At 37.5% G+C, this 17,809-nt stretch overlaps 1 protein-coding gene across 1 annotated transcript; it reads left to right on the forward strand.

Moving 5' to 3' along the window:
- Positions 1-360: 360 nt before the first annotated feature.
- LOC106050902 (IgGFc-binding protein-like) lies at positions 361-11,773 on the forward strand. Its single transcript, XM_056035852.1, has 10 exons — positions 361-495; positions 1,434-1,481; positions 3,262-3,659; positions 4,556-4,682; positions 4,824-5,049; positions 6,423-6,574; positions 7,141-7,303; positions 7,687-7,898; positions 9,773-9,833; positions 11,302-11,773. Exons 1-10 carry the CDS (start codon positions 481-483, stop codon positions 11,619-11,621), a joined length of 1,722 nt encoding a protein of 573 aa, XP_055891827.1. The 5' UTR covers positions 361-480; the 3' UTR covers positions 11,622-11,773.
- The last annotated feature ends 6,036 nt before the right edge of the window (positions 11,774-17,809 follow it).

The following is a 17,809-nucleotide window of genomic DNA, read 5'->3' on the forward strand; positions in this document are numbered from 1 at the left end:
TCTGTGTGTCTCTGTTTCTATCTGTCTTTCTTTATCTCTTTCTCTGTCTGTGTGTCTCTGTTTCTATCTGTCTTTCTTTATCTCTTTCTCTGTCTGTGTGTCTCTGTTTCTATCTGTCTGTCTCTCTTTCTCTGCCTGTCTCTCGTTTGTGCCAATACAAAACAATTTTGGCTGTTGTGAAGGGTTGGTGAGGGGAGGTAATTTATGATGAATGTGTCGAAACTGAATGTCACTACTCCGATATTGATTTAATTACAGGACTCTCCGGCTTCTGACAGCGAACACTGGGTTAATTTCTGGATGTCACAAGATAAATAAATAAACATTAAAAAAAACAACCTGTCTACTCACTACAAAAAAAATTGCGAAGGCCACTCGCGCCAGCGTTGGTCTTGAGTTGGTGTATTTTAAAGATGAATTAGGCCTACTATTAATTTAGAGTTTAGTATTCACTTATCATTATTTCCATCTTTCCAGTAAATGGATTTAACTTTTGTAAGTAATCTCATTGTATTTATTATTATTAGGAACATTTTTTTTTCAAAGTAACGCCAAACTTTAGATGAAACGGTAAAGTTAGTGTAGGCCTAACTGTTTTTTGTAGACTCATAAGTTGAATAATTAATATAAGATCTTCATATAAAACACAGTCGGAATTTTGTATTTACTTAGAAGGTCTATAGAGCTTTATTAAATGAAAATTATTTACGTAGCCATACGTAAAGCATTGAACAATGGCTGCCTGTTCATGTGGTATGCGCTCTGCACTCTCTTTCGATGGGCTTGATGGTCCAGGGTTTGAACCCTGCACTGCGGGATGTTTAAGTTAGGATGTCGGTCTCAATCTTAAAATCTGAAGGGATCTCCAAAACATGTAAAACAAAATAAACCAAAAAACAATATTTGTATATTGTATACCAAACGACCTACTACATTTAATAAAATAAGATCATATATTTAGATTCAATCCTGTTACAAAAACTAAAATATTATTAAAAATTAGTTTTTTTCAAAGATACAGAGTATTGTTAAAATTTGTAAATAGTATTAGGCTTCTTTTTTTTTAAGTGGACCTATAGGCCTAGATTTATAGAATAGATTAGCTTAAGTTAAACACAGGTTTACATTAAAATGCTTAACTAAACTCACACTAAGAACGTTTAAAAAAGAGATAAAGTTTAATTTTCAAGGGAAAAATTGATTCAAATAACCATACTATTGAAAGTGCCGTCAATGCACATACATACACATACACACGGAGAGAGAGAGAGAGAGAGAGAGAAAAAGAGAGAGAAACAGTAAGGGAGTGATATGTGCATAGGGAATGAACAGCATTGGTGAGAATACATGTCAATTTTAAAAATGTTTATTTAAAGTGTATATGCCTAATACCAAGTAGGACCAAAATGTAATTTTTGCAATTTTTGCAACAGTTGCTCGTATGTGTCAGTGTAGCAGTCAAAGATGCAATACCAAAGACGGTAATTCTTCTTCTTTCTTACTTTAACACAGCAGTTCTCAAACTTTTATTAGTGGCTCCCCCTAGACGAACAAAATTTCGCCCCCCCCCCTTGGAAGTGTTTTCTTGCAATCAGAGCCAAGAAATGCATTCTCCTGGCGTCTAGGGCTCAATAATTATCCTATTAAAGAAAAAAATACGCAGGTCAAATTAAGTCTAATAAAAAAGGCGACAGCACGGGCTCGAAGTTTTGCGATGGTAGACCAACATAAAACATAGGCCTACGTACGTATTTAGTGGACATGATTGTCGTAGATCATCTTCTTATTAAGCGAGACGTCTTGACGCGTATATATTTTTTTTTGTCAGACAAAAAACATCTTATTATTTATTATTATCCTTATTCTTATACACACCTAAAGCCAACCTGGAAATCTCCCAACATCTCTGACAAGAATCTTTAACTCCTGGTCGTGTGATTTGTGCGCTGGACTGTCGTTCGGACTTATCGATAGTCCCGGGTTCAAACCCTGCCCGCTCCCATCCCCCGACGTCCTTCGGGAGATTTGGACCAGGAAGTAATTATCTTCAACTCTGAAGGAACATCCGAAACACGTAAAACATTTTACAAACAAACAAAAACTCTAATGTCAAGGCTGTCCTACTGTAAGTTTCTGAAACACGGAGAACAAGTGAAGCAACTACAACAATAAGTACAAACTTTCATCAACAGATGTCTGAGAAATATCTGAAAAATACACTGGTATAACAAAATAGAAAACATCAAACTGTGGGAGATTGGTGGACAGAGAAATATAGAGGTGCAGATCTTAGAAAGTGGAGGTGGATTGGTCACACCCTGAGAAAAGATAACAAAAACAGAGCTTGACGGTCTTAGAGTGGAACCCCCATGACACAAGACGTAGTGGAAGACCAAAAAGAACAGGGCGACGCAGTAAACTAAATGAAGCCGAGAGGACAGGAAAGAGCTGGGAAGCCATTTAAAAACTACAAGAGACCGTGGAGTGTGGTGTGTTTTTACTGAGGCTCTATGTTCCACGAGGAACGCAAAGGAAAGATGATGATGACGACACAAAAGTCACTAACATAACAATTTACGACAGTCGGAAGATATTCCATCACTCGGACAGGAGAAAGTCTAAAATAATAACTAGCTGGGACATTATGAAATGACTTCTTCAAAGATCTTGTTGTTGCAGACACCTTCGAGAAAATTGTCACATTTTCAATGGTCCTACTTAGATGACGAAACAACGTCTCTTACTTAAAATATTAGGCCTAATTTTTTTGAAATTTCGCTAATAATGTCATTTTACTTTGTTTTTATTGAAGCATGACTTTATAACTGCAATGAAAATACATTTTTGTACCCTTTAAAAATAAATAGATCTTCTTTTCGCCCCCACCTCCATTGGTCAGGACATCATTTATCTAGGTGGGAGCTGCCATAGTTTGAGAAAGACTGTTTAGTACCATTTACCATTAGACATATAATTTAGATATATACTTTAGATATATACTTTGGATATACATTAGATATATACTTTAGATATAGCCTACGTTAGATATATGCTTTAGATTTACATCAGATATATACTTTGGAATATATACATTAGATATATACTTTGGTTATATATGCTTTTTAAAAAAGGTTTGGCTTATAAAGAGACCAATAAGTATCTTACAGTGTACCGTTTAAAAAAATATTTCTTCATCTTCTTTCTCTCACTCTCCTCCCTCCCCCCCCCCTCTCGTTCACTATTCCCCACCCCCTTCCGCAGACATCAGTCAGTACAGTTGGTACAAAGTTTATCCTTTACTTCACTGAGAGCAGCCAGCACCAGGTGTTCCCTGCCAGACCCGTGCATCTTTACATATCCACCAGCTCACGCTTGGGGGTTTCGGTCCAAATAACTGCTCCAGCCTGGACCGAGGCCCCCAAGATCAACGAGACTGCCACTGTGACGCTCCTGACACCAAAAATCGTGACGCTGCCGGCGGAACTGAGGACTACGGAACTGGGTAGTGAAAACAAAGGGGTGCTGGTGGAAGCCAGTGCGCCTATCTCTGTGTTCGCCATGAACCCGAGTAAAAACCAGGCAGCCCTGTGTTCTGTTCTGTCAGAGGCATCACTCGGGATGGAGTACATCTTCCCAAGCTTTACTTTCAACCTACCCAGGTGAGCAGCTGGTTCAGTTACAATCATGTTACAACAAGTGGCTACATTGTAGAGTTGTTTAGACCTATCGATCTATATTTGTTAAAATTGTAGTCATAACTCATAAGCAAATGAGTAAACGGATATCATGAACAGAGTTGCCTGCAGAGAGACTTGCCCTTAATTTTGTAGGTAAAATTATTTGTTCAAGTTTGGTCGCTTTGAAAAGATTTTTGTTAAAACCAAGAGGTTAACAACGTGTACCTTGGCGTTAAGTTATTTATTAATTCGTATATTTAATAAGTTCTATCTATCTATCTATCTATCTATCTATCTATCTATCTATCTATCTATCTATCTATCTATCTATCTATCTATCTATCTATCTATCTATCTATCTATCTATGCCTATCTATCAATCTATTTATCCATCCATCCATCCATCCATCTATCTATCTATCTACCTACCTATCTATCTATCTATCTATCTATCTATCTATCTATCTATCTATCTATCTATCTATCTATCTATCTATCTATCTATGCCTATCTATCAATCTATTTATCCATCCATCCATCCATCCATCTATCTATCTATCTATCTATCTATCTATCTATCTATCTATCTATCTATCTATCTATCTATCTATCTATCCATCCATCCATCCATCCATCCATCTATCTATCTATCTATCTATCTATCTATCTATCTATCTATCTATCTATCTATTTATCTATCTATCTATCTATTTATTTATTTATTTATCTATGTGTCTGTCTTTCTGTTATCTATCTCTATCTGGGTCTATCTGTCTTTCTATCTATTGATATGAATGCATGAATTTTTGTAGTAAAATCGCATACTAGTACTATAATGAGACATGAAATGTATAACTTTTCATTAACTGTACTCGAAGTCAAGGATACATTGGCATCGTGGCATACCAGGACCAGACTTGGGTTGAAGTGACTCTTCCCCCTTCAACTTACGATCCAATAGCAACATTCAAAGGACAGACTTATTCACCGCAGATGGTTGTCAGGGTTAGTAGATCCGTTAATTGTTTAGTACGTGAACTGAAGGTCTCGATTTTAGTAAGCCATTGGCTTTTATAATGATATGTACTTAGCTTTTGCTCAATGTTGACTTAGTTACTGGTACATTATAAATGTTACTATTTATAGGTTACTCTCAACAAGTTCCAGGTGGCTGAAATTCGACAAAACCCAAATTGCGAAAAATGTGATTTGACAGGGGCGAAAATCAAAACCAATAAGTCGGCGGCGGTGTTCAGCATAATCTCCCTTAGCAATCCCATCACCGACAGAGATGGTGGGGACCTGCTGGTGGAGCAGATAATTCCAGTGGCATTCTGGGGCAGGACGTTTGTGGTGTACACCTCCAATGCAGGTTATACATTTTGGTTCCGTCTTGTTATAGTTACAAAGTTATGTCTGACCTTTCTCATTTCAAAATGGCGTAAAAAACGTATTTGTAAACATTTACTTTATTTGACATATGCCGGGATCTAGAACCTTATTTAAGTAAGAATGATGTGTAGATTTGTATTTCTAAATAACACAATTTTAAATGGATTAGACATTAGATATTAGGGAAAGTGAAGGCGGTTGATCGTTGTGCTGCCTACATGACACTCTAGTTAACCGTCGGCCATAGAAAAAGATCTGCCATATACATCGCAATGTAGGAAATGGTAACTGCCCTCATCTTATACATATTATAAGTTACCATTTCATAAAGACGAGGTGAGTTTATTTTCCTAAAGACATATGGAGCGACAATGTCTTTTGAGAAGAATGGCTTTCAATGAATCAATGGTAAACCTATTTCTCCACTTACCCGCGGCATTTTCACAATTTAGACTAATGCCTGCTGGACGGAGGATGTGACATTCAAAAGGAGGACATATCCTAGTTTTTCCGGATGTCTGGCAACCCTAGTCATAAAGTTTTGTAATTTGTTCTAGTAAATCAAATAAAAACCAGGACCTTATTAACGCAGTGCTCGTGTGTCAAAGATTTCGTTGCAGACTAAGGAAACCTATTTCATAAAATTTAGCATTGGCAAAGTCTTACATTAGCTTAAAATTATTTTCGTCGATCAGTTTAAGAATATCATATTCATTGATCATTTAAGTTTTAGTCATAAATCTAAGTCTCCCTTTGGTCAATAAAATTATAATCACAAAAATAATGTTCTTATCGCCATTAAAGGTCTTAATCTGTATTAAATAATTTTTGATTTGCCAAATGAACTCTCTTCAGAACAGTTTGTGCCCATCAGCATTCAGAAGTCCACGTTTTCAACATTATCTCCACATTTGAAACTTCCTCAAAACGTTTTCGTCCTCCCAAAGTTTCTAGAGAAAATGGGGCTTTACATTCCCCTTTTATACCCAGCTCCCCCTACCGCCTACCATTGTGCCCAGCGCCCCCCTACCGCCTCTTTGGTTCCCAGCGCCCCCAATTTCATCGCCCCTCCGGTGGGCGTTAGCGCCTCCGTTGAAGACCCACAGCTTTAGACACTAAGAATGAAGATGTAGCTTCTTCAAATCTTACACTCCGGAATCGTCTTTGATAAGCAAACGGCACATCAGTCATAATATATTTTTTAGCTTGAGGCTATGACTTATTTTTAGAAAACTATCTTGGCAGTCCAATTCTAAAAGCTTGCCAAACTTTGGCTAAAACTTTTGTCTCTAAACTAAATTAATGTTTCTGTTGACCTATAACCTGTGATCTTTGCTCCATCTGTCCTACTAGGTGATCTGATTCGCATCATGGCCGGCGAGCCCAACATTACTGTCTATTCCTCTGACATGAAGACTAGCAAACTAGAACGAACAGGAGATTACATTGACAAATATCTGGAAGATGGTCAGTTCAGGATGTACCAAGCGTCAGGACGTTTACAGGTTGGCCAACAAACTTCTAAAGAGGTGTACCTACATTTAACAAAAATGTCACAACACTACTGAGGAAGCTAAAAGCGTGCTCCCAGAATCCCTTGCTAGATGGAGGGAAAGCTTCTGTATCTCAAGAAAGAACCTAGAAGTAAACAAACCATTAACAAATGATCCACAAAACATTATTTCCAAGAACAAAAAGACTAAACGGACTAGCTTTAATAAACATTTAATACGTACATTTGGATAAGTAACTTATTTTTAATATTTATGAACAATAAAACTGGAAAATTGTGTTATGATTAGCAAGTTTTTCCCTTTACATTCTAAAATCCCTCACCATCCCCATTTTTTTGGCCTACAGCGCTCCCCAAGGATCCTCCGCTAGATATATATATAAGGAGGAGTGAATGAAATTTTTCTCGTTGGTGGGAGGATGCCATCGACAAAAGTTTGAGAAACACTGCCCAACTCATTTTCACCCATTAGACAAGTTACTTTACTTCATATAGACTAGTAGCTTACGTCATTAAAAAAAAACTTTTTGTTTCTCTTTGTTCTTATTTTGTTGTTAGGTGATGCAATACACACCAAGACCACCATTTATGTTGTTAGTGACGCCGCTGGAGCATTATGGGAGTTCCGCCCAAGTGCCAACTGTGATGATAGAGACAGGATCTTTTCAGGAGAACAGTATCAGACTCTTGACTGAAACATGTAACACGAACTCAATTACCAGTTGAGTAATAGGTTTGGAAAAAACGTACATTAGGTGTTCAAAAATAAAATTCATTAGAAATACACATGAGCTCTAATTGTATAAACTTTGGGAATAAGATTTTTCTTGTAATTGGTATATTAATATTTATACCTTGAAAGACACTTAGCTTATGGGCCTATGTTGTTTTCATATCAAACTCCATTTGAGTGAGGAGACATGAGAACATCACATCAGAAGCTAACTTAAAGATCAGACAAGTCTCACAAAATAGTCTTTGTAGAGTTTGTTATTGATGTCTTTTTTTTCTACTACGACCCACCAAAACGCTACAAATTATTCAAACAGCAACCCCAGCCCTGTCCACACAAGAACCTCATCATGTTCCAATCTCTTCTTGCAGTCAACTCCACTGGGGTCTCCAGGAAGAGCTGGGAGAAGCTTGGGACGACGGGCTTCAACTATGTCAGCATCAATGTCCCACCAAACAACTCGGGATTTCACACCATTAAAACTGCCAATGATGCAGTGACCTTTGGTGGTTACGTCTATGGTAAAGGGGACTTAACCGCATATGCAGCACCACTGGTCATAGACGGAGTCAGACCAATTGAAGTAAAGTAACTTATTTAGTCATGAGAAAGCACATTAATTATAAACATTTAAAATTCAAATACAAAATTTTTAAACATTAAGCCATTTTATTTGTGCTATAAAATCACTTAATTTCTACGTTAAAAAATCGTAAGTTCTGAAAGATATTACATCCTTTTACTGAGCAATTCTAATATTATAATAACCAGATCCAAAAAATAATTTTAAATAGTCAAACTAATATGAATATTTATCTCTAAAAAAACAAAAAAACACTGTCCCATGAGTTCCATCAAAGAAATTTTTGTGCCGAAAAATTACTCAACAAACTGATAAAGCGCTTATTTAATGCACGCGAGACAATCCACATCTTGAAACAAAAAAATAGCCCCAAACAAAACTGAAGAGTTTTTGTTTGTTCTTCATGTTTCGGATGCTTCAAATGTGATGAGTATTAAATCCTAGTCCAAACCTTCCCTAGGACTGCAGGAGATGGCTGGGAGCATCGAGACCTCGAACGACAGTGCAGAGCGCATAACCACATAACCAGGCAGCCATTTCAAACTTTACTTCTCTCAAATACTTAACTTAATCCATATCTAGTTCTTTCGGCGGTATATACTATGTAGGACAGTCTTTCCCAAACTGTGTATTGCTCTAGAATCTAGAAGAATGGATAACGCTAAAACACGTAGGACTGCTTCGTCTCCACCTTTTTACAGTTGTAAATGTCTCTTTACACATTTTAGACCTGTTTCACCTGCTCATTTTTTTTTCTATTTCTAGATGGGGGACACAGCATAGGTATATGTTAGTCATTGGTAGAAATGTCAATGGCATTAAGTAAGACTAGCACATATAATTTAAATTATTAGGCCCTGGTGAATTATTTTCACCAACTGTTGTAGCTTCAATTAAGTACTACTTCCTCTCCCTCATCCCGGATCACTGGATTAGTTAAGAATATTCTCTTCAACTAATATAAGGAAAATCGCCAAGCTGCAACAAATTCAGAACAACGCTGCACGAATAGTCCTAAGAAAAACAAGACGAGATTCTGCTACTACTCTCTTACCAACACTCCATTGACTTCCTGTGAAAGCGAGAATCGACTACAAGGTGGCTACACTTTGTCATCAGTGTATCTATAATAAACAAAAATGCCCTTGTACCTTCGCGAACTGTTCCTCAGAGAGCCCTGCGTTTAATAGACTCAACGCTTCCAGATAAGGTCTGCGGGCTTTTTCAGTGCACGGACCAAAGGTTTAGAACTCACTCCCCATCTCAGACAAACAACATACTACACTACATTCGAGAATAACATTAAGACCTATTTGTTTAAAACCTTTTTAGATTAGTTTGTCATTTTAGCTCTCGTGTTTATGTTTGCAATGTTATCACATCGCCTTGAGACTACATTTTGTTTGTAAACAGCGCTCTCATTGGCCTCCTTCAGTCGTAGAACGACTATGGTTCATCTCAGAGCACACTTCCTCGTGTGACTGTGGAGCCCTATTTTGGAGAGACACTCCCGTCCACAGATAGCGCAGGTTAAGGTGGCCTTTGCTTCGGTGGTAGAGGAGCTGGCCATTTTTCGGATTGTGCGTTTTTCTTCCTGGGCTGAGACCCATGTACTTTCACTGTCCATAGCTTTCTTGGTCACTGTCTCTCTCCACCTGTTGCGGTCTAGAGCTATGTCTTCCCAATTGTCAGTATTGATGTTCACTGATTTGAGGTCACGTTTTATTACAGTTTTTCTTGTGCCAGTCGCGAGTTGACCATAGAGGACAGCGCTGTATACATTAAATTATTAAGTTTCGCCATCTTGTTTTCTTAAATAGCAAATTAACTTTAAAAAAATATATACTATAATAATATTTGCATATGTTTTTCAGACATTTTACTGGGCTACTCCTGACGCAATAGCGATGCACGAAGCAAATTTGGCATTTAAAGGTGAGAGATAAAGTACTGAACAAAACCATCCTACCACATTTCCGCAATCCTTGGATAGTGTCGATACTATTGTATTGTTTGACCGAAACCAATCGTTATAATAGGCCTGAACACGGACCTGTGACGTGGAAACCTGTGGTCAGTGGAGACCTGTGGTCAGTGGAGACCTGTGGTCAGTGGAGACCAATTGCTCGTTGAGCCTTGCTGTCAATACTGTTTCCTACTCGAAGACAATCTTAAGTTTATATTTCAAATACAGCAGCTTAAATTGTGTTTTTATAATCTATGTCCTGTGTGTAGTTTTTACTGAAAAGTTCAGGGAACTAGGAAGCTGAAATTTTATACCCCTCACCACTTGTTATCCCATGCGGCCCATACCACCCGCACATTAATAATAATAATAATAATAATAATCTTTATTTAAGGAAATTTGTCTTACAATTTGTGCATTACATCCAACAAAACATGACATGTCTGAGAAAAATACTGAATGTCAAATGGCAAGACAAAATACCAGATACTGAAGTCCTTCGAAGAGCGTGTCTGCAAAGCATCCACACAATCCTGATGCAGTCCCAGCTGCGATGGGCAGGACACGTCTGCAGGATGGAAGACCACCGCATCCCTAAACGACTCTTGTATGGAAAGCGCTCGCAATGTGGTCAAAGAAAGCGCTTCAGGGACACCCTCAAAGCTTCTCTGAAGGCGTTCAGCATAGACCCAGGCACCTGGGAGACAGAGACACATGACAGAGCATCATGGCGTCGCGCTGTGAAAGCTGGCGCACAGGTTGCTGAGGAAAAGAGAACAACGCTGGCAGAAGAAAAACGCCAGAGAAGAAAAGCAAGGCAAACGACACTAGCTCCAGCTGAAATAACCTGCCCAGTGTGCGGCCGAACATTCCGGGCTCACATAGGTCTCACCAGCCACATGAGGAGGCATAAAACCGCAGTGCAAACCCCTCAGCACCCTGGATGACAAAGTGGTCATCATCGAACCACGATGGACGAACTATATAATTATGGAAAACCAAAATGTACATTCACACCAGACTCACTCATAATTTACATGCGTAAATTTTATATCAGACAGTATCTATTCAATGATTTGATAGCCAGGGGAAACAAAAAAGTTTTTTTTTTTGTGTCTGTTTATCTTTGCTATTGGTGTCTTGTAGCCTATCTTTTTTGTGATGGTAAAATCACAAAATCCTAGCTACGCCTCTGAATAATCGACATATGGATATGCATTGGATGTAATTATCTTCTCTTTTAAAGGAACATCTGTAATTAATAAGATATACAGCTAATTAATAAGATATACAGATTTAGATAAGATATAGATACGATAGATAAGATAATGATTTGATATAGATAAGATATATATCTACAATTAATGAAATTTTTTCTAGATATATTAGATCTGTATTCTCTAAATTTTCATGAATTTTTTTTTTCTCTCCAATCAGATCGAATCATCCAACAAAGTTGGAAGCTCAAAGAAAAAGATGTGCTGTCAACTCAGAAACCAATTAACAACTTGAATGTCTTTTCCATATCTGTCTGCTTTAGCCTGTGCAGCAAGGACAGGAATTGCGTGTACGCCTCTATTGAAAAGCAAGCAACTAGAAATATCGTCTGCAGACTTTTCGATGATAGCATGCCGTGCGTACCTAAGACATCGGCGCCAGGAGTTAGGACTTACGTTTCTAGGATACCATTCTGGGAGCAGGTTCAGAGCAGCGGCATTTTCAATGGCATGAATAAAGCTATCGACCAGACACTTTAAACCTATTAGATCCGAATCAACTTTATTGAACAGCAGAAGATATATTAGTTAGGGTTGCAAGAGAGAAAGATAGATTGGTCAGCTCAGTAACAAAAAGTGGGCAGTGCAAACTATTTCCAACACTATTAAATAGTCGTGTTTTTTTCTCTTAATTTCATTAATAAGTGTAATAACCCATTGATGTCTAGTATAATTACGTTAGGCAAAAAGAGTAAAATCTAGAATGGGTGTGGTGTGACAAAAGGAAGCCCCATTCTAGGGAGATGCACCGCCATTACACTCGGCATTCATGAAAATAGCCCACATTTGACTTATATAGCCCAAAAAATACATGTTATACGTTGCGATACTTGTTTAGAGATCAAATAGTTTTAAGACAAATTTTAATTTAGATGGATCCTTTCTATAACTTACAAAGACGCATCACAAATGAGGAAATTCAAAACAGGATCACAATTTAGAAAGATCCTAGGTATCACTTACAAAGACCTCATCACAATTTAGGAAGATCCTAGGTATCACTTACAAAGACCTCATCACAATTTAGGAAGATCCTAGGTATCACTTACAAAGACCTCATCACAATTTAGGAAGATCCTAGGTATCACTTACAAAGACCTCATCACAATTTAGAAAGATCCTAGGTATCACTTACAAAGACCTCATCACAATTTAGAAAGATCCTAGGTATCACTTACAAAGACCTCATCACAATTTAGGAAGATCCTAGGTATCACTTACAAAGACCTCATCACAATTTAGGAAGATCCTAGGTATCACTTACAAAGACCTCATCACAATTTAGGAAGATCCTAGGTATCACTTACAAAGACCTCATCACAATTTAGAAAGATCCTAGGTATCACTTACAAAGACCTCATCACAATTTAGAAAGATCCTAGGTATCACTTACAAAGACCTCATCACAATTTAGGAAGATCCTAGGTATCACTTACAAAGACCTCATCACAATTTAGGAAGATCCTAGGTATCACTTACAAAGACCTCATCACAATTTAGGAAGATCCTAGGTATCACTTACAAAGACCTCATCACAATTTAGGAAGATCCTAGGTATCACTTAGGAAGATCCTAGGTATCACTTACAAAGACCTCATCACAATTTAGGAAGATCCTAGGTATCACTTACAAAGACCTCATCACAATTTAGAAAGATCCTAGGTATCACTTACAAAGACCTCATCACAATTTAGGAAGATCCTAGGTATCACTTACAAAGACCTCATCACAATTTAGAAAGATCCTAGGTATCACTTACAAAGACCTCATCACAATTTAGGAAGATCCTAGGTATCACTTACAAAGACCTCATCACAATTTAGAAAGATCCTAGGTATCACTTACAAAGACCTCATCACAATTTAGAAAGATCCTAGGTATCACTTACAAAGACCTCATCACAAATTAGGAAATTTGAAACAGGATCACATTAGCAATTGGCTTACTGACATATCAAACTTAAACTGTATGGCTTTATCATGAGATCACCAGGGCTCGCAAAGACTTATTGAAGGGGAGGAAGAGGCAGATAGAGCCATGGGAAGACACTATCAAAGGAATGGACAGGCTTATTGACTCGCTGGAAGAGATTCTAGTCAAGACGAAAATAAATGTACCAGAGTACCAACAAAATACTTTTAGCTACCAATTCATTTCTAGTAATATCTTCTAGACGAGATGGCAAGAAACAATGCTCTTTTACCTTTTTAAATACATAGCGTATCAACCCTGCCTATAGTCAGTACATCAGATTTAAAAAAAAAGCTATTAGCTATTTAGTTTTTCAGCCATAGATAGGAATCTTCAAAAGCTGTTTACATTTTTTTTTAATTAATATCTGTCTTGGTATAGTCTATTGACCTACTAATTGATTGCAATCTAATCATTGGCTCACAATCAAAAGTTTTTTAAGACATCAACCAAGACATTGTTTTTACATTTGTTTTTAAAATACTGAAACAAAAACAGTCATACCAATGCAATAACACTTTCTTCTTTCTTAGTTTTGATCATTTTCTCAAAGTGAACTTTTATAGGTCTAGGTCTCAAAGAAAGAGATGAAAGGAAAACTTCCGTGTTGCTTAGCAGTGAAATGTTTCTGTAACTGTTAACATGAGAACGAGCTTCTCTGTTTTAATCAATTGTATTAGACGGTATTTGCGATTCATTGCATAAATACTTCAATATGTTAATCAGATGCAACAGTGAGCAAAATATTGAAATCCGCACAACCTTTCGTCAAATTCGTTTTGATCGAATTCCTGAGGGCCGGTCTTAAGCCACTGCAACCTATGCGGCCGCAGTGGACCCCGCGCTAAGTATATCTGTAATTGCAAAATGATGCAAAATATATGAAAAAGTCGTGGAAATTATTTTTAAAATCTCCTGTGTTGATATGGTGCGCAAAGGTGCACGCGTTCAATATAATAAAGTATCATTCTCCGCCAGGACACTAATGGTTGTTGTTTGTTTATTGCTGACTGTGAACCTAGATCATAATTAACATGGTGGCAGCGGTATATTAATGATCAGAGGTAATCATTAATCAGTATATAAAGGTTAATTGTTTGCAATAATAAATAGACAACAATTCAAGGCTACGCCGTGCAATGGCAGCTAGAAATTTCCTTCCTGTACCCGAGCCGCTCGAGGTAGAAGGAAACATGGCCGCTAATTGGCAAAAGTTTCACCGGAGCTGGCGAAACTATGAGTTAGCCATTAAATTGTCGGAAGAATCAGAGGAGGTCAGAGTGGCCACCTTTCTAACAATTATAGGAACAAAAGCGATGGACATATATGATGGTCTTGAAATTGAGAAGGGAAAAGAAAGAAAGATGGAAGAAATAGTGAACAAATTTGAAAGTTTTTGCATTGGAAAAACGAATGAAACTTATGAGCGCTATGTGTTCAATACGCGTGAACAGCAAGAAGGCGAGGACATTGAAAAGTACATAACAAATCTGAGAAGACCAGCAAAAACGTGTAGTTTTGAACGCCTGGAAGATAGCTTGATTAGAGACAGAGTAGTTCTTGGTATTAGACATGAATGCCTCAAAATGAAATTGCTACAAGATAGTAGTCTCACATTGGAAAGGTGCAGAGATATTTGCAGAGCATACGAGACCGCCAACAAACAGCTGAGACAAATACAAGCCGACCCTCCAATCATTGAGAAAGTATCAACACCTTCAAGAACAAACATTCAGAAAGGTAAATGCAGGTATTGTGGAAGGATTCACGAATACATTAAAGAAAAGTGCCCTGCATGGGGTAAAATGTGCCTAGCATGCAAGGGGAGACATCATTTTGCTGTGATGTGCAAAAAGAAAATTCAGCAGGTGTCAGATGATATGTCTAACGATGAAAGACAGCTACAGTCGGACACAAGAGATGATGTCATGATGGTAAAAAATGAATGAGTGATGTCTTTGGAGAACCACAAAACGAAAAGGATGACAGCAGTTATGACAGTAAATGGTCACCGTGTAAGGTTTCAAATGGATAGTGGAGCTGATGTAAATACCATCCAGGAAAAATACGTAAATAAGAATCAGATAGAAAAGGCAACGCAAAGATTACTAATGTGGAATAAGACTGAAATGAGACCCATAGGGAAAGCCACTCTAACGACGAGAAATGAGAAAACTAACGAAACATTTGAGGTGGAATATATAGTTGTACCAAATAATCTAGCATGCCTTCTAGGTCATGAAACTTTAACAAGAATGAAGTTAATCAAAGTCAATAAAGATAGGTTCATAGCATCAGTAGTGAATAACCAAGAAGAAGACTATAGTCCAAAGTTTACTGGTGATTTGGGTGACTTAGGAGAAGTGTCTTTAAAGATTGATAGCAGCATTAAGCCCAAGGTTCTGCCGTGTAGAAAGATCCCTATTGCTTTACAAGAAAGAGTTAAGGAGGAGTTAAAGACCCTAGTGCAGAGAGGAATCATAGAACCAGTGATAGAGCCTACAGAGTGGGTGAGTCAGATGGCAATTGTGGAAAAAGCTAATGGAAAAATTAGGATCTGCATAGATCCACAAGCCCTGAATAACGTTTTACTAAGGGAATTCTATAATCTTGCTACTTTAGATGACATATTGGCAGATTTGAACGATGCCAAAATATTCAGCAAATTGGATGTGCAAGAAGCTTTCTGGCATGTCAGACTAGACACAGCGTCATCTAATTTGACAGCAATGATAACCCCTTTTGGTAGATACAAATGGAAACGATTACCATTTGGACTGAAAGTGAGTTCAGAAATTTTTCAGAGACGATTAAATCTAGCACTAGAAGGACTGAAAGGCTGTTTCAATTACGTTGATGATATTATAGTGGTAGGAAGAGGAAGAACGAAAGAAGAAGCACTCAGAAATCATGATATTAACCTAAGAGAGCTGATGAAGAGATGTCAAGAAAAGAAGATTAAACTGAACCATGAAAAGTCTGTTTTTAGAACAGCTGAGATTAATTTTTTGGATCATATTATTACAGAAGCAGGAATAAAACCAGACCCGAACAAAGTATCTGCGATTTTGAGTTTGAATGCTCCAAAAGATATTTCATCAGTCCGAAGATTCTGTGGCATGGTTCAATATCTTGCAAGATTTGTTCCAGATTTGTCGACAGATTTACAGCCCATAACAGAGTTGATCAGAAAGAACACACCATTTGTTTGGTCTGATCAATGCACACGAGCTTTCAACAAGATAAAACAGAAAATATCGACTCATGGCACATTGATATATTTTGACCCTAACAAAGAGCTTACATTACAAGCAGATAGTAGCCAAAATGGGTTAGGAGCAGCATTATTACAAGATGGCAGTCCAATAGCATATGCTTCTAGATCATTAACTGATACTCAGAAAAGATGGGCACAGATTGAAAAAGAATTGTTAGCAGTGGTGGTTGGTTTGGAACGTTTTGACCAGTATACGTATGGCAGGACAGTTATAGTTAAGAATGACCATAAACCACTGGAAAACATCCTTCAAAAACCACTCAGTTCTGCTCCGAGAAGGCTACAAAGTCTAATGATGCGTCTTTATCGTTACGATATCCAGTTTCAATATGTCAAAGGCAAAAATTTGTTCATAGCTGATACTTTGAGTAGAGACCCATCAGAGGAAAAGAGTGATATCCCTGATGTTTGTGTCAATACAGTCGGACTGGCAATACCAGATGCAGTGCTGGAGAAAGTCAGAATCGAGACAGAGAAAGATAGAACAATGCAAACACTTATTCAGTATATCCTAAATGGATGGCCAGACAAACATAATAGTTTACCTGAACTCAAACAATATTTTTCACTAAGAGACATGTTAACATACGAAGACGGACTCCTGTTGAAAGGAGAACAAATAATCATACCGATATCACTTCGCAAGGAAATAGAAGAAAAACTCCATGCAGCACATCTGGGAGTAGACTCAATGAAAAGAAGAGCAAAAGAAACAGTTTTCTGGCCTGGATTATCAGCTCGAATACAGGAAATAGCGAACTCATGCTACATTTGTCAGAAAAATAAACCAGCAAACCAGAGAGAAGAATTAATACATCACGAAATAGGTTCTAATCCGTGGGACAAGATTGGAATTGATTTATTTCAAATGTGTGACCAACAATATCTAGCCATAGTGGACTATTATTCAAATTTCATAGAGGTAGAAAACATGCAGTTGACAACAACACACGCAATTATAAAGAAACTGAAAGTTTTATTTGCAAGATATGGGGTGCCCAAAGTTTGTATATCTGATAGCGGACCTCAGTTCACATCGGAATATTTTTCCAAATTTATGATGGAATGGGGAGTGACTCATTTGAAATCTTCTCCAGGACACCATCAATCCAATGGAAAAGCTGAGTCAGCGGTTAAAATTTTGAAGAACATAATGAAGAAATCTAGAGAATCAAAGTCAGATGCTTATGAAGCTCTTCTGGAATTTAGAAATACTCCAAGGCAAGACACAAATCTAAGCCCAGTTCAGATGTTTTTTGGTCGGATGACTCGAACACTGATACCAAACAAAAGGAGTAACATTAAGATTTCTACATGTCAAGAGAACATTATGAGAAGGAAAGAAAAACGTCAAATGAGTGTAAAAACATCTTATGATAAGAGGTCAAGAAATTTAAGTCAGCTGAAAACTGGACAGATG

This window comes from Biomphalaria glabrata, chromosome 7 (genome assembly GCF_947242115.1).
Source record: "Biomphalaria glabrata chromosome 7, xgBioGlab47.1, whole genome shotgun sequence".
In the NCBI taxonomy this organism is placed as follows: domain Eukaryota; kingdom Metazoa; phylum Mollusca; class Gastropoda; family Planorbidae; genus Biomphalaria; species Biomphalaria glabrata.